Raw genomic sequence first — 22,474 nt, 5'->3', positions numbered from 1 at the left:
CTCCCCTCTTCTTTGTGGCAACCCCTGAGATATTGGAAGACTGCTATCATGTCATCCCTAGTCCTTCTTTTCATGAAACAGTTTCAGTCACCCACATGGAATAACCCAACACAGCAAAATACAAAATGAACTGGCTGCTCATTTAACATCTTAGGCATCGGTTAACTGAAATGGACAGACGTCAGACTCAATCAGAAGATCATGCCTGAGATATGCAAAACCAAGAAGGAACTGCATTGTTTCATAGTCAGGAAGGGCACAGCAAATATGCTACTTGGACATCACACAGTCAATAGTCAAATATTAATTAAACTTCAGACAATCCTTTCATTATCTTGGACAATTCTCCAAGATAATATTCTAAACCTGATGCAGAAGAGAAAGTTAGGTCATGTTCAAGAGAAAGTTTTATGGTCAAGTTCAACCAGAAATCAACAGAACTTGCCAGCGGCATGTGTTATCTGTGGTAGGAGACTGGAATGCCAAAGCTGGAATCTGTAAAGAGGAAAACCTAAGATAAAGGTAAATGTTCCTTTGCACATATGTGCGAGTCTTTCCCAACTCTAGCGGGCAGTGCTCATCTCCATTTCAAAGCCAAAGAGCCAGCACTGTCCGAAAACGTCTCCATGGTCATATGGCCGGCATGACTAAATGCCGAAGCCGGACGGAACGCTGTTACCTTCCCACCAAAGATGGTCCCTATTTTTTTACGTGCATTTTTACATGGTAGATTGGCAGAGGAAAACCTAGTTGGCACTATATTCTGGGAAACAGAAATGAAACAGGAGAACAATTATCAATTTTGTTTCCTCCAATAATATATTTTATTAGAGCCGAGGTGGCGCAGTGGTTAAATGCGGCACTGCAGGCTACTTCAGCTGACTGCAGTTCTGCAGTTCGGCTGTTCAAATCTCACCGGCTCAGGGTTGACTCAGCTTTCCATCCTTCCGAGGTGGGTAAAATGAGGACCCGGATTGTTGTTGGGGGCGATATGCTGATTGTGTAAACCGCTTAGAGGGCTGAAAGCCCTATGAAGCGGTATATAAGTCTAATTGCTATTGCTATATTTGTTGCTAACACAGACTTTGAGCCATCAAAGTGACACATATTTACACGGACATAAACAGAGTGCACAGAAATAAGCTGTACTATTGGTCTTAGGAAATAGAAGACCTCGGTTATAGCTATATCAAGGGAACAGATGGATCAAATCACAAACCACTCTTGCGCAAGTTCCAAGCTCCCAAGTGGTAGAACAAAACAGCAGTTTCCACCGTAAGATCTTGAGCCCCTTTTAAGATCACTTTGAAACCCTAAACTTCATTGATAAGGAACCAAAGCACCCTGGAACGAAATTAAAGAAATTATTAAGGACAAATGTGAAAAGAGACTTCCAAAGACCAGGAAAAGCGAAAAAAAACCAACTGGATGTCAGAACAGATGGTGGACATTTTCAACTCAAGGGAAAACAAAGCAAAGTTCTTAGGAAGCACTGAAATTCTTCAGAAAGCTGTTAGGAGACAAGAAACAGCCCTAACAATAATTTCTGTACCAGCAGTAAAGAGGGAAACAGACACAGAACAACAAGGTAAAAAAGAGAGAAAACTAAGCTATGTAAGCAAAGTTCTTAGAAAGGAATTGAACAAAGAGTTTCAGAAAACTGTTCGGGGACAAGAAACGATATTGCAACAATAGCTGGATATTAATGTAGAGACACTGAAGATAGAAACAGCCACAGAAAAACAAGAAAAGTCTTCAAAAAAACCCTTCTTTTTTCCCAATCCAAAAAGAGATTCCAACCTGGTTTTCTAAAGGATTGCCAGTGGACAGAATTGATTTTTTTAAAATCAAACAAAAATGGAAAGAGCACATAGAAATTCCATAAAGTAGGTATGCGAATATCCAAAATACTTTAGAAAATATCTTCTAAGAACCTCTGTGGCAGAGGTCTTCAAACCTGGCAACTTTAAGACTTGTGGACTTCAGCTCTCAGAATTCTCCAGCCAGCAGAGCTGTCTTAAAGTTGCCAAGTTTGGGGACTCCTGCTCTATGGTTAGAAGATGAAGTTAGTGCAATACTGGTGATAACCAGACTGAAAGGCTACAGGAACTGATGGAACATCTACGGCCGGGGGTGGTGGTGGTCAAACTCAAAGCCAACAGGCCATAGATCTGGAAACAGCAAAGGATTGGTCCATGCGGACCTCTGCCAGCAAAAATGGAGCTCGGGAGGGCCACGTGCGGCCACATGGGCTCCGTTTTTGCTGGCAGAGGGCTAGCAAAACGAACTAAAAACAAAATAAAATTAAAGGAGAAATGTTTCCCCTTTTGATCATCCAAGAAGGGACAGGAAAGGAGAAAGGGAGAGACAAAGAAGGAAAGATGGGAAGAGAGCAAGGAAAGAAAAATAAGGAAAGGGGGAAAGGAAGGAAGGAAGGAAGGACGGAAGGAAGGAAGGAAGGAAGGAAGGAAGATAGATTAAAATGAGAGGGAGGCAGGGTCTGGGGAAGTCCTGCCTTAGCACTTGGCCACCACAAGTGCTCCTGACATTGAGCTTGCCATGGCCATTCTGGCCATACTCCCCCAAAGTCAAACACAACCCTGATACAGTCCTCAATGAAATTGAGTTTGACACCCCTAATCTACAGAAATACAGCAAGCAAAGGGATTAGTCAAGGCTCGAACTCTACTGGTTCAAACTCTACTGTCAAATCTGAAGAATGACAAGACTTAACAGGTTGGAAGAAGTTTGTCAACATAGCAGTACCACAAGAAAGGTGATACAATGTGCAAAGGATCACACAAGATTCTTCATCCACATGCTAGTAAAATAATGCTTAGGGTAACCCAATGCCAATTAGAACCCTATTTGGAAAGGAAGATAACATGAAATAATTATGGAAATTCTTGCAGCTCATGGTTTTAGATTTTGGCAGTGCTTTGCTCGCCAAGCTTGTTTCAATTTAGTTTCTGAACGTTTCGTTACCAGACTAGATAACGTCATCAGCAGGATTTTCTTATCCTATTCTCCTTAGCTTATAAATGGCCATGAGATTGGTCAGCTCAATATCATTCATGTCGGGGGCACCTGTGTTGGCCAAGTGCTAAGGTAGGACTTCCCGGAGATCCTCCTCACTCTCATTAAAATCTCCTTCCTTCCTTTTCTTTTTTTCTTCTCTCTTCCTTCTTCCTTCCCCTCTTTATTTTTCCTTCCTTGCTCTCTTCCCAACTTTCCTTCTCTTTCTTTCCCCATTCCCGTCCCTTCTTGCATACTCAAATGCAAAAGGGCAAACATTTCTCCTTTTGCTTTGGTAGCCCTCTGCCAGCGAAAACAGATCTCGGGGTGGGTGGCTTTTAGTTGGCAGAGGCACCCAGGCTCCCTTTTAGCTGGCAGAGACACCGCAGGCTGGTCCTTTGCTGTTTCCAGGCTGGCCCTACAGGCCAGATCTTAGCACCCCACGGGCCAGATCCAGCCCACGGGCCTTGGGTTTGTCACCCCTGTACTAGATGCTTAAACTGATTTTGGAAAAGGCCCAGGAAGAAGCAATCCCAGTTGCTGATGCCAAAGGATACCCCAAAGAAGTGAATGGGTGCTTCACTGACCGTAGAAAGCTTTGGATTGGGTGACCACATTAAGCCGTGCAATTTCCTTAGAAAATGGGAATGTCAGAACACTTCCTTGTCCTTGTGCAAAACCTCTACACAGGACAAGAAGTTACAATCCAGACAAAACACCATGAAACAGACTAGTCCCAGGTTGGCAAGGATGCTACAAGGTTGCCTGCTCTTCTCTTATTTGTTCAACCTACATGCAAATATATATACTGAAGGAGGCTTGGGTAGAAGAAGAGAAGGGTTATTTTAAAACCGGAGGAAGAAGTAGGAATAACCTGTGCTATGCTAATGATGCTGCACTGATGGCTAATCATGGAAATGCTCTATTAAGGCTGAAGCACCCATTCAGAAAGAGCTGGCATCTATTCAGGCACACAACATCTTCAAGATATGGGACTTAATTGCCTTTGGCTTAGCATGGTTCAGTCTTAGATGTACAGTAATATCTTGGTAAAGGTTCCTCTCGCACATATGTGCTAGTTGTTCCTGACTCTAGGGGACGGTGGGCATCTCCATTTCGGATGTCTCCATGGTCATGTGGCCAGCATGACTAAACGCCAAAGGCGCATGGAACACTGTTACCTTCCCACCAAAGGTGGTCCCTATTTTTCTACTTGCATTTTTACATGCTTTCAAACTGCAAAAGCTGGGACAAATAACGGGAGCTCACTCCATTATGCGGCGCTAGGGATTCGAACCGCCACACTGCCGACCTTTCTAATTGACAAGTTCAGCAACCAGAGCCACCACGTCCCTATAGTGCCTTGGTATTCATCGTTAATTTGTTCCAGGGGGTGTCGCGAGTACCAAAAATGATGAGTACCAAACTTTCCCCATATGGAATAATGTAGTGAGTCACAAGGCAACTGACAGAGACAAGTTCTAGCTTGTGCATCAAATACCAAAAAACCCAACAACAAGTACTGGGACAAACCTTTCACACCAAATTGCGTTGAGTACCAAATCCGATGAGTTTCAAAGCAATGGCGTATCAAGGCACCACTATATAACTGAGTTCTGTAAACTCAGTCACAATGGTTTGCAAAGCATGGTTTTTGCTCAGCACAATGAACTCACAAGGTTTCACAGATTATGCCAAGCCAAGTAGCACGAATCACAAGAATCGTGAGTCTAGGTGGCCTTCAAATGTTGAAAAATAAAGGTGAATAAATCACAGTAGACCTTTGTACATCTGAAGTCAAAATCAAGGCAACAGCGTAGTTGCTTGATACAATACGTAAGTCTAGAGTGGATTAAACTGCTCGCCTCCATGGAAGCTACCTGTCCTTTTCTACTCCAGGAGTAACTGCTTTGTATTGGTTTTCTCCCAAGTCAAATCCCTTGGTGCCCTTCAGATCAACCACTTAGGTAAAAGCCCACACATTACATTCTTCTAAGATAAAGAGTATTTACTGTCAAAGGGATTGTGAGCAATTGGGTGTCCTACCAGCTCTGATTGGACTCAAAACCTCTACAACACCCAGCCAACATGGACAATAGTTAAATATAATGGAAGCTGAACTACAAAGGATCATGTATGGTCCCTTTATGGCTACCTACTTTAAATAAGTTTCGCCATCCATTTTCTATGGATGACTCTTAACTTCCACCATCAGCAGTACTATATCTTTGAAAATAAGTTGGAAATTCATTAGAAAGCAAGTGTCATTGTAAGTTATATGTAAGCTTCCTTAGAACCTCTGACTGGCCAATCCAGAGAAGCAGAAGGTAGTTCCCCAAGATCTTGGCTTCCTCCAGCATCTGTTCTGGTCAGCTTAACACTAACAGCTTTAGCAGCACTAGATGGCATGCACTCCATGTTGATGTTCCTTCTGATGTCCCAGTGTTCATTCCAAAATACAGGAAGAATGTCAGGGTGACCTGTCCTTTATCACTTGGCAAATCCACACCGTTCAGTTTGAAAGCAGGCAGCCCCTGCCCAATTATTTTAGGCTATTAGCAACTTTCTCAATTTTGAATAAATTGGGGAGGGGGGAATCTATTTAGATGTTTGGCAAACTAGAGAATTTGAGCCCCCTGTCCTTTCGTCTTTTCGTTTTCCTTTCCGTAAACCAAGCTCAAGATTCCTGCATTCTGGAACACCCTCACCATCCCATAATGCCATTTCAAGAAGCATCATTGGCATCTGCTAGAGCAGGGGTCCCCAACCTTTTGGACATCGGGGACCACTAAATTCATAATTTTAAATCCCGCGAACCACTAATATGATCCGCCTAATGACCAGCTGGGTGGGCATGGCTAGGTGGTCATGTGACTGGGTGGGTGTGGCCAACTTGATGTCACTCACATCAAGAAGCGCCTCACCAGTCTCTACTTACTCCTCTCCCAGCCACTCCTCACCTGCCCGCCCGGGCTCCTCCAGGGCCCAATAGGAAGCAGTTGTTGGAGAAAGAGTTGGCAAAACAGCTCAGTTCAAATTGGATCTGGCTGAGAAGGAGGCTCAGCAGAAGCAACTCACTGAGGACTACGAGCATAGGCTTTCCAAGCAGAGGGAAGACCTGTGGGAGTGCAAGGCCAGGTACCGGAGCCTGGAGGCTCAGCAGGCCAAGATGGTCAGCCAGTTCCAGAACTTGATGTAGTCCCACTGGAACAAGGCCCTCCGGCTCTTTGCCACCAGCGGCACTTACCTCCAGCCTTCACCCAAAGCCCCACACCAGGAGGCCGAAGCAGACCCCAAGTCAGAATTTCTGCCCCCCTCCAACCCACACAGAGACTCTCTGCAGCAGCACAAACATTCATTGCACGTATCCGTCCCAGGGGCCGTAGTTTGGGGACCCCTGATTTAATGCAATATAAAAAATGCAAATAATTTTTCTGCAGACCACCAACATTTTCTCGCAGACCAGCATAAGGCCTAGGGATGGCTTCCAACTCATGCAAAATCCAAAAAGGTAAAAGAACTTTGGAGGATGGAGGGAGAAGGAGGAGGAGGAGAGGGAAGGAAGGAGGGAGAGGAAGAGAGAAGCTCAGATGGTTAGAAATATCGATGGGTCTACAGCTAAAGTTTGGATCCATTTCTTCATATGTTCTCCTTACATACATATAATAGAAGTCCAGGGAAAGAAACCGATAGATAGATAGATAGATAGATAGATAGATAGATAGATAGATAGATAGATAGATGGATGATAGGTAGGTAGGTAGGTAGGTAGGTAGGTAGATAGATAGATAAGATAGATAGATAGATAGATAGATAGATAGATAGATAGATAGATAGATAGATAGATAGATAGATAGATATAGATACATAGATATGTATAGATATATAGTTAAGGCAGAATTACACATTCCTCTAATTTGTACCAAGAAAAAAGGAGAAGCAAACATCAGGGGAAGTTAAGACAGCCTTGAGAATCACATCTTTTTGACTATTTGCACTGGACACTTCCCCATCTTCCTCTTCTCCCCCACCCCAACCAGCATAAACCCACAAAGGACAAGTGAATCCCACCCACCCACCCCAGACCTCCACAAGGTAATCCAGACTGTGGATAAGGCACTGAAGAGCTGTCTTCACCCAACATCTTAAGCCTTGCTGAGCTCCCCCCAAAAGCTAACGCACCCCCCAAAGGAGGGGTTTTGGTTTTCTTACAAGCTTTTATAGCTGGGTTCCATGCAAAGCTTTGTGCCATGAAACAAGCCAACTCAATAGATTGGGCAAAACCTTATGGCCCATTGGGTGGAAGCATTACGCCAAGCAAGGGCTTACTGGTGATTTGAGGCATGTCAAGATTGGATGTGGGGGTGACCCCAGACAATCAATCACCCCAAATCAAAGAAACTACATCAGGGCTTAGAGTACCTTGGGGTGAACCCAGGCCCTGTTCCTGGATCTAGCCAGGTAGGCATAACAAAGAGTTTCCCACGGACTCCCCCAAACTCAACCCCCTCCAAACGAACAAGAATGAGTGACAGTTATCAAAGGGGGGGGGGGAGAAATTACCGGCAGTTTTCCCGTGGAGGCCGATCGCATGGCTTTGATCTCCGGTCCATGGGGGGTGGCATAAAGGCAGCCGCCTCGAGGCAACGGCGCGACCACCGCCGTTTGGGGGTACACCTGAGCGAAATAGGCAGCGGGGAGAGCCCGCACCGGAGGGCCCGCCAGCTCGGCGACCACCAGCTCGGCGGAGCTGCCGACAGCCATGCTTTTCTTTTGTGGCTGGGGGGCGACGAGGGAAGGCGCCCCTCGGCCAGGGGCGGAAGGCCCAGCTTTGGGGATTCTCAGCATGGCCTTCCTCCCGAGAAGCCCAGGAAGATCGTGGGAGTCCAGCAACGCGTGTCGGAAACTACAAGGGGGAAAGTCCTCCTAGCCATTTAAAACTGCCATCGGTGGGTGGGGGGCTAGGGGGGGACCACCCAGGATCGGGCCCTTAGGCTACTTTGTAAAGCGGGGAGGAAAAAAAGGAGAAGGGGAAAAAAGTCCAAAGGAAAACGCAGCGTGGGAAGATCGGTTCACACGCTCCGGGTCTCTTCATCCACGCGGGTCTCTCTCTTTTTTTTCTTGGACGAGTCAGCCATCGGGAGTGGTGGGGGTCACTCGCACTTGCCTCGCCCCTCCCTCGCCCCCCGCCTCTATTCTAGCCAGGCACGCCGGGCGCGCGGGCCCCCCCCAGACACAAAGCACCCCGAGATCCACGCCTGGCACTTCCAAAGGGGACTTTCCCGGGAGTTGTTGGGCTGCAAAGTTGCAGGCTTGGCCGGGCTCATGCCCCAGAAATGCCCGCCACCCTTGCAAATAAAATAAAATAAAAGCTTTTGTGGCGGGGGAGGGGCAGAGAAAACGCAGCCTCGGATTGAAAAAGAAAAAAAAAACTCCGGGGAGGGCTTTTTTTTTTTTTTTTGCAAAAAATCCCCGGGGATCGGGGGATGGACGACCGGGGGAGGTTTCGCTCCGGAGACACCCCCCCCCTGCCTTTCCGATCTCGGCTCCTACTGTTTTACAAGCTGGCAGGGCTGCGAGGCTTTTGGAAGCCCCGAGCAGGCAGGGATCGAGCACCAGCCAGGGCCCGGATCCCGATGGGGGCCTTCCTAGCGCCTTTCATGGGCTTCTCCCGACTTGCAATGCTCCGTAGGGTTCCCGGCTAGGCTGCTGCAAGTTCCCCGGCCGCTGCCAAAGCTGCCGGGGCCAAGGATGGATCTGGATTGGGACAAGAAAGGACCCGATGGCTGCCCAGCCCTTTCTCTTTCCGTTCCTCCTTCACTCGCTTTTTTTTTTTAAGCGCCAAACTACGTGCCGCGAAATTCGGATCTCCCGCGGAAAAGGCCGCGCTCCCATTGGCCGGCGCAACAGCAGCGCGTCCCCGCCCACCGGATTTGATACATTTAGTACTGCGAGGGGTAAAACCGGAGGTTCAGCTCTTAAAGGGGAAGCGCGGCGTGGCCCCGGCGCTGCACAAGGCGCCAATGGGCCTCCGCCTCCCTCGCCCCCCGCCCCTCAGGGAGGCGTGGGCGGAGCCAGGCAAATACTGACCCTGGGATGGCCCTCCTCGCACGCCTGTCGGCTCTGGAGCTTAAAGCCAGCAGCCGGGGAAGGCAAGGAGGCTGGCTTGGGCAGAGTCCTGCGGGCGGTGACCCGGGATCGGAGATGGCGTTGGGTGGGCAGCGGGCGGCTCCGGCTGCGGGGCTCCATGGCTCCGTCGCTTCTTGTGAACGGGGTTGGCTGAGCCCGTGGTCAACCTTGTGGTCTTGGAACAAAGGAGGAGACAAACGTGGGCAATCCTTGAATGCATTCCCGCGGCTCGCTAAAAGGCAGACATTTTCACTTAATCTAAAAGTCTGTAGAGATTCTCGGTCATCCAAGGTCATGGTTTGTCCCAAAGGTGGTTTTTTTTTTTTTAAGAAGGCAACTGGACTTTCTGGGTTATTTTTCTTTGAAGACGTTTCGCTTCTCATCCCAGAAGCTTCTTCAACTCTGACTTGGTTCAGTTGCCTCCTGAAAAAGCACCTTTGGGACACTGGTGAAATTCCAGTAGTTTTACTACCTCTTCTGTGGGTGTGGCTTCGTGGGCTTGGGAGGGGAAGGATACTGCAAAATCTCCATTCCCTCCCCACTCTGGGGCCAGCCAGAGGTGATATTTGCCGCGTCTACGAACTACTCAAACTTTCTGCTACTGGTTCTCCAGAACCTGCTGGATTTCGCTCCTGGTTTGGGACAACCATGACCTGGATGGCTGAGAATCTCCATAGACCTTCAGCTATGCAATTTGGGATGAACACCCTTGGAATAGTGTGGGAGTAGGAACGGATTTCCAGAGGAAAAACTGCAGACTACAGGAACCAGAATAGCAATAGCAATAGCAGTTAGACTTATATACCGCTTCATAGGGCTTTCAGCCCTCTCTAAGCGGTTTACAGAGTCAGCATATTGCCCCCAACAACAATCCGGGAATGACCACTCGGGTGACCCTGAGGACACAGCTAAACCTCCAAGTGCTTCAAGGACCCCCTAAAAGGATGCAAATGACCAGCTGTTTGCAAGGAGTATAAATCCTTCCATTCCTCACCATCCGGCCAGAGCTGAAGAAGCTTCTTGGATGAGAATCAAAATGTCTCCAAAGACAAAACAAGAAAGTCCATTTGCCTCCTGAGAAAAAGCACCTCTGGGACTAACTTAATGTAGGTTTAAGGGAGGGCTGTCCAAACTTGGGAACTTTAAGAGTGGTGGACTTCAACTCCCAGAATTCCCCAGCCAGCGTGACGGGCTAGGGAATTCTGGGAGTTGAAATCCACCACTCTTAAAGTTCCCAAGTTTGGACACCCCTGGTTTAAGGGGTTGGGAGGGCTCAACCATACAATGAATGATTGAGGGAACTAGGTATGTCCATTCTAGCAAAGAGAAGAATTGGGGCTGATATGATAGCAGTCTTCCAGTACTTGAGGGGCTATCGCAAAGAAGAAGGAGTCAAGCTATTTTCCAAAGCACCAGAATCAGGACAAGAGGGAACCATTGGAAGTTTAACCAAGAGAGGTCGAACACAGAATTAAGGAGAAATTTCCTGATAGTGAGAACAATTAGTGGAAGGGTTTCCCTCCGGAGGTTTAGAAGAGGAGACTGGACAGCCATTTGTCTGAAGTGGTATAGGGTTTCCTCCTTCAGCAGTGGGTTGGACTAGAAGACCTTCAAGGTCCCTTCCACCTCTGTTACTCTATGTTCTAATTAGGTTAAAAATAACTTGGCCTCATGTGAATACACTTATTTGCTCTTCTGTTTTCTGTTTGGGGTAAGGTGGATTTCAGCCTAAGGCAAAATCATTCTGATGTTTGGGGACCCAGTTAAATTGCTGCCCCCCACCCCCTATAGGCTGCTATGATTTGCTGTATCCTTTTGGTAGTGTGTATTTAATGGAGATGGGGGGGGCAGTTCCTTAAGCTGTACATTTGGCTGTGTTCCCATAACACATTCATCCTGGTTACTTTATTAGCCCATTTAGAGAAGAGGGTAAGTTAGAAATGGTGGCTGGATAATGTGCTACCATTTTCAACTCCTAGGGCAGTGATGGCGAACCTATGACACGCGTGTCAGTGCTGACACGCGTAGCCATTTGGGGTGACACGCACAGGATTTCATGCGATTCATCCTCGGCTCCTGTACGGCCGCCGAGGATGAAAGAATCTGCTGGAGGAACGGGGGGGGGGACGTGTGATCTCCCCCACCCACACTCACTTACTGTATCGCCGCCGCCCCTTTCTGAGCACAGGGGCTGCTGGTAAGGCGCGCGTGCCGTGCGCACACACGTCATCAGCGCGGCGAGGGAGGACCCGCAGGAGAGGAGCGCGGGAACAGTGCGCGCCTCTCTCCAGTCAGGCCGGCACAGAGAGTCTACTCCTGGGACTGTCGGTTACGACCGCACCACAGCAGGGAACAGCGGAGTGCCAACGGGAACTGTGAGCGCCATTAGCAGCAACTATAAATTGCGCAAAATTATGTTTTTGTCGAAGTGACACACAACGCGAGTTATGCTCGATTTTTTGCCGATTTTTGACACACCACGCCAAAAAGGTTGCCCATCACTGTCCTAGGGACTACACAGATTTAAGGCAAAAAGGATGCACCAACGTTAAAAAGGACATTGTTCTAATGCCAAATGTGTATGGAGATTCTCAATCATCCAGGTCATGGTTCTCCCAAAGGTGGTGTTTTTTTTTCAAAAGGCAACCAGACTTCCTTGTTTTTTTTTTTTTTTTTTTTTTTAAATTTCGGTTCTCATTCAAGAAGCTTCTTCAGTTGACAGAAGAAGCTGAACTGAAGAAGCTTCTTAGGTGAGAATCAATGCCACTACTTTCACTATGAAGTGTATTGTCTGAATTGTCTCAACAAACATGCCACCAAAATCCATTTTTATCACTGCAAAGGCTTGAAAAGAGGAGCCTCTTTGTAACATGAAGAGGACTGATGTATGAGATTGAAATTTATTGTAATACTAGTGCTGATAACCCGTAATTGCCCAGGTATTCGTTTATAAGAGGAAAATGTTCAGACCAAGCATAATTTCTAATTTTGGATTTTCCCCCTAACCAGAGGGAGCCCCCTTTGGTAAGTATAGTACAGTAGAAGCCATTTAAAGGCACAACAGACTGTATTGTAACAGAACATCACCACCACCCCCAAAGGGTGTTAGGGTATCTTACCCTCACAGTATTTGTTTCCAGAGAGTAAGTCATCTGGTAAGACATCAAGTTTGGTTGAAATTGTTCGAGACATTCCAGAGTTATGCACACAGACACAGTCATTGATGGATGGATGGATGGATGGATGGATAGATTGATTTACGGCCACCTACCTCAAATATGTGAGACTGGGCTGTTAAAATCAGGATAAAAGTACCATTTTAAAAAATGCTTTGTGTGGCATAGCTGCCAAGAACATTCAAATCAATCTTGAGATGGGCTCACCGAAATAGCCACATTAAACATCAGAAGAGATTCTGCTTAGGAATAGGATAGATCCTTTGAGGTTTGTTCCTTCTGCTACTAAACTCTGACCCAGCTAGGTTTTAATAGTTTTAGTTTTATCTTGAGTAATCCGTGTTTGGGCTTGCACAAACTGTTACACCATAAATGATAATTTGAAAAGCACAGTGTCTAGCTTCACATAAAATACCATGCTGTCTTTAAACCAACCGTATTATGACTTAGAGCAAATGTGTAAACCTAGTCTAAGAGGAATCTAGAGATTACACATCATAGCTCTTGAGCCCAGTTGTTTTCTCCATGAATTTCTCCAAGTCCCTTTTTGCATACCTTCCTGCATCCCATATTATGACTATCCATTCCATGACCTCATCCTGCAATGTGGATGTACTGATAAACCTCTGGATGGTGTGGAATAGCTTTAGGAAAGCCAGTTTGGCTCAGTGGTTAAGGTACCCGACTAGAAAGTGGGAGATCCTGAGTTCAAGTCCTGTCTTAGCCACGAAAGCCAGCTAGGTGATTTTGGGCTGGTCACGCTCTCTCAGCCAAGCCCACCTCACAGGGCTGTTGTTAGGGAAAATAGCAGGAGGAAGGTATGTTGGCTATGTTTGCCTCCTTGAGTTATATATAAGAATAACACAAGATATAAATAAATTTTATGTCATGGAGAAAACACAATTCTCTCCCTAGAGCAGGGGTCCCCCAACCTTTCAGACCTCAGGGACCACTAAATTCATAATTTTAAATCCCGAGGACCACTAATATGATCTGCTGAATGACTGGGTGGGTGGGTGGGCGTGGCTAGGTGGTCATGTGACTGGGTGGGCGTGGTCAACTCAATGTCACTCACATCAAGGGGTGCCTCATCAGCCTCTACTCACCCCTCCCCTCCCAGCCACTCCTCACCTGCCTGCCCGGGGCTCCTTAGGGCCCCAACAGGAAACAGTTGTTGGAGGCTCAGTGGGATGGTCAGCCAGTTCCAGGCCATGATGCAGTCCCACTGGAACGAGTCCCTCTGTCTCTTCGCCACCAGCAGGGCTTCCCTCCAGCCTTCACCCAAAGCCCCGCACCAGGAAGCCAAAGCAGACTCCGTCGGAATTTCTCCCCTCCAACCCAAACAAAAAGACCCCAAAGGGGGAGACTCTCTGTAGCAACACAAACATTCATTGCATGTGTCCGGTCCAGGGGCTGTAATTTGAGGATCCCTGATTTAGTGCAATATAAAAAAATGCAAATAATTTTTCTGCAGACCATGAAAATTTTCTCACGGACCACCAGTGGGTGACCGCTGCCCTAGAGCAAAGAGGCACTTTTCCCTGTTAAACCTCATCTGGCAGGCCCATAATTGGAAAAGGGCGTTGGTGCCATTGAAAACAAAACCAGCTGGCCACTTTTAAAAGCAGAGCTGGGAGGAATCTACAGTGCACATTTGATACCCATAAAAAAAATAGGCATGGCTGCCATCTTGACTTATTAGCACAAGCTGTGGGTGTGTATGTGTGCACATGTTGCTTTGCAAAACCCTTCCAATTTATTGCCTTCCAATTTAGCCCCAAGTACCAATCCTCCAGAAATTAGCCAATTTTGATAACTCTCCCTGGTTCCTAAAGATGGTGTAATCTTTAGGAATTCTGAGTGTTGTAGTCCACACCTCTTAAAAGTTGCAAAGTTTGAGAAACTTGACTGTTGTACCTGGCAAACATGGCAGGCTAAAATGGCATTGCTGCCCTCTGCTGGTTATATATATAGATTAGTATATAGAACAATATTATTTAGAGGTGCTTTTTCAAGAGGCTACTGGACTACCTGGTTTTCCTTTGAAGACGTTTGAATTCTCATCCAAGAAACCTCTTCAGCTCTGATTGGCCTTAAAGACTCGTTAAAAAAATGCAAATGACCAGCTGTCTGCAAGAAGTATAAATCTTTCCAATCCCCACCGTCCAGTCAGAGCTGAAGAAGCTTCTTGGATGAGAAGTGAAACGTCTTCAAAGAAAAGCAAAGAAAGTCCTGTTTCCTTTTTAAAAACCACCTTTGGGACAACCATGACCTGGATGATGGAGAATCTCCAAAGACATGTTTGCATCAAAAGCAGCAGCAGTCTGATGTCTGTCAAAATATCTATCTATGGTTATGTGTCTGTCTGTCTTATCTATCTATCTAATCTATATCTATCTTATCTATCTAATCTATATCTATCTATCTTATCTACCTATCTAATCTATATCTATCTATCTTATCCATCCATCCATCCATTCATCCAGCTAGCTAGCTATCCATAATCTATCTATCTATCATCTATCTATCATCTATCTATCTATCTATCTATCCTCTATCTATCTATCATCTATCATCTATCTATCTATCCTCTATCTATCTATCTATCTATCTATCTATCTATCTATCTATCTATCATCTATCTATCTATCTATCTATCTATCTATCTATCTATCTATCTATCTATCTATCTATCTTTCCATTAGCTCTCAGTTGTACCCACACAGGTTTAATTGTAGCAACCTAAACTGTAATCATTTTAAAGCACAATTTCATGAGTAAGTCACAATTGAGCATGACTTACTTTCCTTCCCCTCATACAAAATACTACCAAACAGAATACCACATGGCTTTGTAAGAGCATCAGGTCTGGGCTACGAGATCCAGAGGATGGCTGCACTCAAAGAGAATGGAGATTTGTCCTGAGACTAAGTAACCCAGATACGGAAGACCTAGCTCAATGCATGTGTGAACCGAGCTAAAGTGCTGGGTTGAACCCAAAGAAGTGCAATCTAAGATCCCTGTCACACATGGCCTCCACATAGCTTGGGCATAGCTTCCCATGACTGCCAAAAGCTGTCACCAAATTGCCATTTTAAAGTGAGAAAGGGAAAATCATTCAAAGCATAATCCAGGGAATAATTGTATTATCTGGAAGAGCGTTTCTCAACCTTGGCCACATGAAGATCGGTGGACTTCAACTCCCAGAATTCCCCAGCCAGAATGCACCAATCCTTCAGGCATTAGTCAATTTTGACTCCTCTCCCTGGTCCCCAAAAGGATGCAAGAGCTGGCTGGGGAATTCTGGGAGCTGAAGTCTTAAAAGTTGCCAATGTTGAGAAACACTGGTCTGGAATCATAATTACAACTAAATGGAACTTTCACTTTTGTCCTGTTCTCCCTCTCTTTTTTTGAGAATAGGACATCTGGCACACCACACCAAAGCCAAATATAGTTTTCAATCTCTGAAAATTATAATTTGGCCAATGAAATGCTTCATATATGGAATCCCATAATTACTCCATGTATATACAGATTTCCAGTGCACCTACCATTTATTGGTCTTCCAAGATTTCTCTCAAAATAGGTCAAACTGTCTCCCATTTTCCTGCTTCCCCCACTTTTTCAGTACCCGGCTAGATATTGTCTTTGATGCCTTTGAAGATTGTCTATTGGGGTTTTTTTTATTGATAATTTACAAGCAGCTACTTAGGTTTATTTTTTGTTTTTAGAACGTTACTGCTACTGTCCTTATTAGATATTAGATTAGATTAGAAGTTTCATAATTTCAATTTGTTTTATTCTGTTTTTATAATCAATGAATCTTTAGCTGTTAAGGCAGTTTGCAACTTAGTTCAGATAAATCAGAGCAAAGCAATTAAATGAAACTGAAATAATACAATAAATTGAGGTCTTCGTTGAAGATGTATCTCTTCTCGAACTCCAGTTTTTCCAGGACCCTGTAGGTAATAAGAAATAAATTGTTAGTTGAGAATCTTATATAATCTTAAACGGATCTAGAGACTAATACATTTAATCTAATTCCATTCGATGAAATAATCTAAATGACCTCACTACTAAATAGCTACAGAAATATATTTCCTAATATCAACTTGCCATGATTTAAGTTCGCCAGGAAAACTCCAACTAAATTGGGATACCATTTTTGAGTAATCCTGTTCTAAAGTCGTTTAAGCTTGTTTCACTACCATGTTTCCCCAAAAATCAGACCTATCCCGAAAATAAGCTCTGGCATGTTTTCTGCATGTGCGCGCCCAAAATAAGCCCTACTTAAACACATGCGCAACCGGCCACCCAGCCTCCACCTCCACCTGTCTCGCCTTGGCCTCGCCAGCCCCTCCCTGCCTCGCCTCATGGCCACAGCACGGGCACATCGCTTGGCCTCCTCCTGCAGTGCTGTGCTGGTACTGGTGGAAGTGGCCCATTGCCGTGAAGTAGTTGTCAGGGCATGGATGGCTACATCACTCAGCCTCCTGCACCAGTGCTTATTTTGGGGGCTAAAATAAAATAAGACTGGGTCCTATTTTCAGGAAAACATGTTTAGGTCTGGATGCCACCTAATTAAAGAGGAGTGAAAATCTCGGGTGAGATAATTGGAAGATGGCTTTAAGAGCTCACATGTAAATTGATGGCAATGAACCAGGATGTGACTTGGGAACCTCTCCCAAATCGTTGGATGGTTTTAAGAGAGAAAACCAACCCTTATTTGCACAATATTCTTAATCTAGTTGTTGACTTACTGTGTTGGTGTTTGCACAAGGAACTGAATCATAAACTCCGCTGGAAGTCCAGGGTTAACATAACACTATAAGCCAGTGTTTCTCAACCTTGGCGACTTTACGTCCTGTGGACTTCAACTCCCAGAATTCCCCAGCCTGGGGAGTTGAAGTCCACAGGATTTAAAGTCGCCATGGTTGAGAAACACTGCTATAAGCCATAAAACCCAGCCAAAATTAAAATTAACTAAGGTTCACATATGTACAAATATGTGGTATCACAGAGTATCTCTCTTTTTCTTTTTTTTCCCTTTCTTTTCCTTTTCCTTTTCTAATTACTTGCACAGGGATTATTCTTTATACTATTTATGTTGTTTGTATTTGTTGGCATGGATTGCACCAGTGAGGCTAAAACCAATTTCGTTGTATACATGATGTTACAATAACAATGAAGGCTGTACTAGGAATTTGATTGCAAGAAACTATATGCAAAGACATTTTGATTGTTAGAAACTTTAGTGATGTGCTGATGTGCATACGTGTAAAAGAAATCCATGTCTAAGGACCACAATTGAACCCCCAATTTTTGCCCAGGAGTGAGATTCAAATAATTTAACAACCGTTTCTCTACCCTAATTATTTCTTCCAACAACCAGTTCACCAAACTTAACAACCGGTTCTCCCAAGGAAGGTGGAAACTGGCTGAATCCAACCACTGGTCTTGCCCCAGTTTGCAACTTTTCTTGCCACAGTTGTTAAGTGGATCGCTGCAGTTGTTAAGTTAGTCAAATAGTTGTTAAGTGGATCTGCCTTCCCCATTGACTTTGCTTGTCAGTAGCTTGCAAAAGAGGATCACGTGATCCTGAGAAGTAGCAACCATCATAAATATGAATCAACATGAATTTTGATCATGTGACCAGGGGAAATGATGCTACAACGGTCACAAGTGTGAAAAATAGTCCTAAGTCACTTTTTTTCAGTGCCACGGAAACTTTGAATGGTCATTAAATGAACTGTTATAAAGCACCAATGTACACAACTACGTAAGAATAAAGCTTTTAAGCTTTTAAGTCAATGTCTAAATTATAACAGAGCAAAGCTATTTGTGGTTTCCATTTCTTGGCTTCTGGTGCATAGATTTCAATAAACTGAGCTTTTATTGGCATTGCCAGTTCCATGCCAACATTAGTACTGGCATGCGAAGAAATTCCCACAGGCTTTTTTCTAGAAATTCTTGTTCAATTAGGTGGAAGAGAATTTTCTCAAGAAATGAGTAATTCTCAATCACGGAATGGAACTAGCTTATATTTAACTAGATACAAGGTGGTAATTCATTCTATATTTTGTACTCTATTTGCATTTCAATGTGTTTAGTTATAGTATTAATATTATTTTCCATTTGCAGGGAATTTGGAAACTGAACATGATTTATGCCCAATAGCATGAGTAAAGATAGCAATAGCACTAGCATTAGCACTTAGACTTAGTAACTGCTTAACAGTGCTTTTACAGCCCACTCTAAGCAATTTACAGAGTCACTCTCTTGCCCCCAACAATCTGGGTCCTCATTTCACCCACCTCGGAAGGATGGAAGGCTGAGTGAACCTTGAGCCTGGTGAGATTTGAACTGCCAAATTGCAGGCAGCCGGCAGTCAGCAGAAAGAGCCTGCAGTACTGCACTCTAACCACTGCGCCACCGCAACTAAAGATTCTGGGAAACAAGACCATTGTTCAAGCTAGAGTTGTTGGTCTGACTCTCTAGCAGCTGATTTGCATGGTTTGCTTAACCAGGTCAACAGGGACCCTGTCATTGCATGTGTAGAATAGCTTGCAATTCACTAGAGTTAACCTTGGTGAGTGGTTTTGCATATTATGCAAATTTAGGCCTTTTGATTAGCTTGGGGTTCAGCTGCCTATGCAAATGGAGAGACTGGGTCAATCCCATCACTGGGTATGCCATGTGAACATGTCCTGCCTGAACATGAATATTGTGCAGAGGTTAGTATGATGCCTAGGATATGTGTGTTTGTGTGTGTATGTGTGTGCACTGTATGTGTGTGTATATGTGTTTGTGCATAAACACACACATCTATGCATGTAAGAGAAAGCAACACTGGTCTGAACATTTTGTTGAGCCCTTTAAAATTGTAAAGATAGTTCTTGACTTACAACCACAATTTTTTGCATGCCGAAACGGTAGTAATGCCAGCAGGAACCCATCCCTGGTTTAGAACTGGTACCTTAATCACTGTACCAAACTAGCTAATCCGTGGCTTTTTGGATAAAATCATTCACAAATAGTACTAAGCCAGAATTGGATTATTTAAAATCCCAGGAGTTTATAGGGCTGCATATGAAAAATGGCTTCTGGGAGGTTTTTTTTTTTTTTTTTTAAGTGCTTCCATTCTGGCCACAACACATTTTAAAAATCAGCAGGGCTCGCCTGGTTATGAATAAACCGAGAACATTTACAATAAGCGCCTAGAGCAGGGGTGTCAAACTCAATTTCATTGAGGGACGCACAAGGGCTGTGGCTGAGCTTGGGACGGACAGCCATGGCCGACTGGGTGGGTGTGGCTGACTGGGTGGGCGTGGCCATCTTGATGCCACTCACTGGGTGTGGCCGACTGGGTGGGAGTGGCCAACAGGGTGGGAGTGGCCAGCTTGACACCACTCCCCAAACTGCTGGCATGTTTCCTTTTTGTACTGGGGATACTGGGCCGAAGCAACGCGAGCTAACCCCTTACTTTTTCTATGATGACCACGGGGGCCGGATTCAGGCCACGGGCCTTGTGTTTGACACCCCTGGCCTAGAGCAAATGGACTTTGAGCCTTCAAAATGTTGCTGTGCTACAATTCCCAGCATCCCTCATTGTCAGCCCTGCAGGGATGTAAGTGCTGATTTCTCCAGTGTTTTAAAGCTTTACCTGGGTCACTCAGTGCTTCTGGTGTGGATTGCTTGCTAGCTGGTAGGGTGGGGAGGAAACAGAAAAGATAAATCATTTGGCCGCTCTGATTTTGAATGAAATTACACTTTATATAAATGTCTGGAGACTTACTAATTCTTCCTGTAGTGACTCTTGTCTTCGCTACTTCCAGACTGGAGCCGGGGAGGGAATCAGAAAGTACAACGTAAGTGGGAAATAGACATTTAGGTAGCATCAACCGTCTTTGCAGTACCCTTCTAACATCTCACCGTGCTGTCTGGATACTTCTGGCTTTGATCTGTAGAATCTAGAGAGGAAGGAAGCTAGAGAGTGGAGAAAGAACAGAAATTTGTGGTCAATTCTGACTTGGAATAAAATCAATGTATTTCCTACAGAGAGCCAGTTTGCTATAGTGCAGTGATGGCAGATCTGTATGTCATACTTCTGTGCATTTTAAATTATTTGCATTATTTTGGATTTATTGGGCACAGCTTTTCAGCGCCGAGGGCCAAAAAGAGAGTGTGCAACCACACTCATCGGGGCCACAACCCAGAAGAGAAGATGCCCAGGATCATGCGCGCACTGGAAAATGTCATCACGGGGTTTGCAGAAGACTTGAAGAAATGTGATGATTTAAATCTTAAATCTTGGGGGGGGGGCGGTCTGTGGCCCCAAAAGGTTAAAGCGGATCCATGGTGAAGAAAAGATTGAGAACCGCTGCTTTAAGCAACACATTGGCCAAGGGTTGCCAAATCCACGTCTAGAGACTCACCAGTCTCGTTCCATTGTTTTTGCCAGCATCCGAAGTGCTTTCAGTCTGAAGAAGGACAAAGAAGAACATACAAATCAGCTGATGGTTCTGACCTGCAGGACAATCTAGATCAGGGGTGTCCAATCTTGGGGACTTTAAGACTTGTGGACTTCCAATTCCCAGAATTTCCCAGACCAGTGTTTCTCAACCTTGGCAACTTGAAGATGTCCGGACTTCAACTCCCAGAATTCCCCAGCCAGCATTCGCTGGCTGGGGAATTCTGGGAGTTGAAGTCCGGACATCTTCAAGTTGCCAAGGTTGAGAAACACTGCCCCAGACTGTTAATGACCAGATGACCACAAAGGAATAAAATCCTTTTATTCCCACCTCCCCACCCATCCTCTCAGTATTTATCCTTCCATTTCCCTCCATTTCCATCCAATTAGAACTGATGAAGCTTCTTGGATATAAGAAGAGAAACATCTTCCTCTTCGTTCTCAATTAAGAAAAACAGTCTAGTTGCCTTTTGAGAGAAGAAAAAAGCAGCTTTGAGACAACAATTACCCGGATTATTGAGAATCTCCATAGACCAGGGGTGTCAAACTCAAGATCTGGGGGCCGGATCCGGCCCGCAGGGTGCTTAGATCTAGAAACAGTGAAGGACTGGCCCGCAGTGGGTGGCCTTCCAAAGCTCCATTTTCTCTGGCAGAGGGCTGCAGGATCCTGTCGCAGCCTAAAACGGAGCTCAGGAGCCTATTTTCGCTGGCAGAGTCGGGGGCCACCACAGTTGCCCCCAACACGAGTGACGTCAATCTGGCAATGGAATTGCGTTTGACACCCCTGCCATAGACCATTGGAAGTCTGGGCAATGTGTAGCTTATATCCGATTCTTAAATCCACTCACCTCCCAGTACCTTCAAGACGACACAGAGATTACAGTGCTGAAATTTACTGGCTCAGTTTTAAACATGAATATGGGTGCCTTATTTTAGGGATTACTTGTAAAATGGCAAAAAAAAAAAAAAAAAAAAACCCACAAACCCCTGCTTCCACACGGCCACAAAGGTAGCCCCCCCCCCCCCCCTGTCTGATGACTTCCTCCTATTTTCAGAAGGATGTAAGAGCTGCGGTAACACAGTGGTTAGAATGCAGTACTGCAGGCTAATTCTACCCACCGCCGGAGGTTCGATCCTGACCGGTTCAAGGTTGACTCAGGCTTCCATCCTTCCAAGGTGGGTAAAATGATGAGCCAGGTTGTTTGAGGCAATCTGCTGGCTCTGTAAACTGCTTAGAAAGAGCTGTAAAGCACCGTGAAGCAGTAGATAAGTCGAAGTTCTATTGCAGTGGTTCCCAAACTTGGCAACTTTAAGACTTGTAGACTTCAACTCCCAGAATTCTCCAGCCAGCTGAGTTGAAGTCCACAAGTCTTAAAGTTGCCAAGTTTGGGAACCACTGTTCTATTGTGATGTGCTGCAATGCTTAGGAAAAAATTGAGTCTCCATTTTTAAAAAAAAAAACAACAACACCTGTTTAGTCCCCTCATACAATCTTACCAAGTCTGACTGCAATGAGGAATCTCGGTGAATAATTCCTGCAGGCTAGGAGAGAGAAAGATTGGGGGGAGAGGGGGGAATAGTGATTAGGAAAACTGAATTGTCGAAGAATACCTGTTGCAGTTAAATCGTGTTATGGTATCCCTTTGTCAACACCTTTCACCACCTCAGGCGGGGAAGAAAGAAT

At 45.1% G+C, this 22,474-nt stretch overlaps 2 protein-coding genes across 2 annotated transcripts in view; both read right to left on the bottom strand.

Moving 5' to 3' along the window:
- Positions 1–8,159, bottom strand: part of E2F2 (E2F transcription factor 2) — a 53,972-nt gene extending 45,813 nt beyond the window's left edge. The window contains exon 1 of the mRNA XM_032227188.1: positions 7,579–8,159. Coding sequence (XP_032083079.1) covers positions 7,579–7,863 — 285 coding nt within the window. The 5' untranslated portion in view covers positions 7,864–8,159. The remainder of the gene's footprint in view (positions 1–7,578) is intronic.
- A 7,971-nt stretch (positions 8,160–16,130) lies between these two features.
- CATSPER4 (cation channel sperm associated 4) overlaps positions 16,131–22,474 on the bottom strand; it is a 48,713-nt gene continuing 42,369 nt past the window's right edge. The window contains exons 18-23 of the mRNA XM_032227744.1: positions 22,288–22,332; positions 20,756–20,800; positions 20,253–20,306; positions 20,116–20,156; positions 19,984–20,022; positions 16,131–16,279 (exon numbers count right to left, since the gene is read on the bottom strand). Of these exons, the coding sequence (XP_032083635.1) occupies positions 20,019–20,022; positions 20,116–20,156; positions 20,253–20,306; positions 20,756–20,800; positions 22,288–22,332 (189 nt within the window). The 3' untranslated portion in view covers positions 16,131–16,279; positions 19,984–20,018. The remainder of the gene's footprint in view (positions 16,280–19,983; positions 20,023–20,115; positions 20,157–20,252; positions 20,307–20,755; positions 20,801–22,287; positions 22,333–22,474) is intronic.

The sequence above is a fragment of the Thamnophis elegans genome, chromosome 12 (assembly GCF_009769535.1).
Source record: "Thamnophis elegans isolate rThaEle1 chromosome 12, rThaEle1.pri, whole genome shotgun sequence".
Lineage (NCBI taxonomy): Eukaryota > Metazoa > Chordata > Lepidosauria > Squamata > Colubridae > Thamnophis > Thamnophis elegans.
The sequence above is the reverse complement of the archived record's forward strand: the minus strand, read 5'-3'. Positions and strand labels throughout refer to the sequence as shown.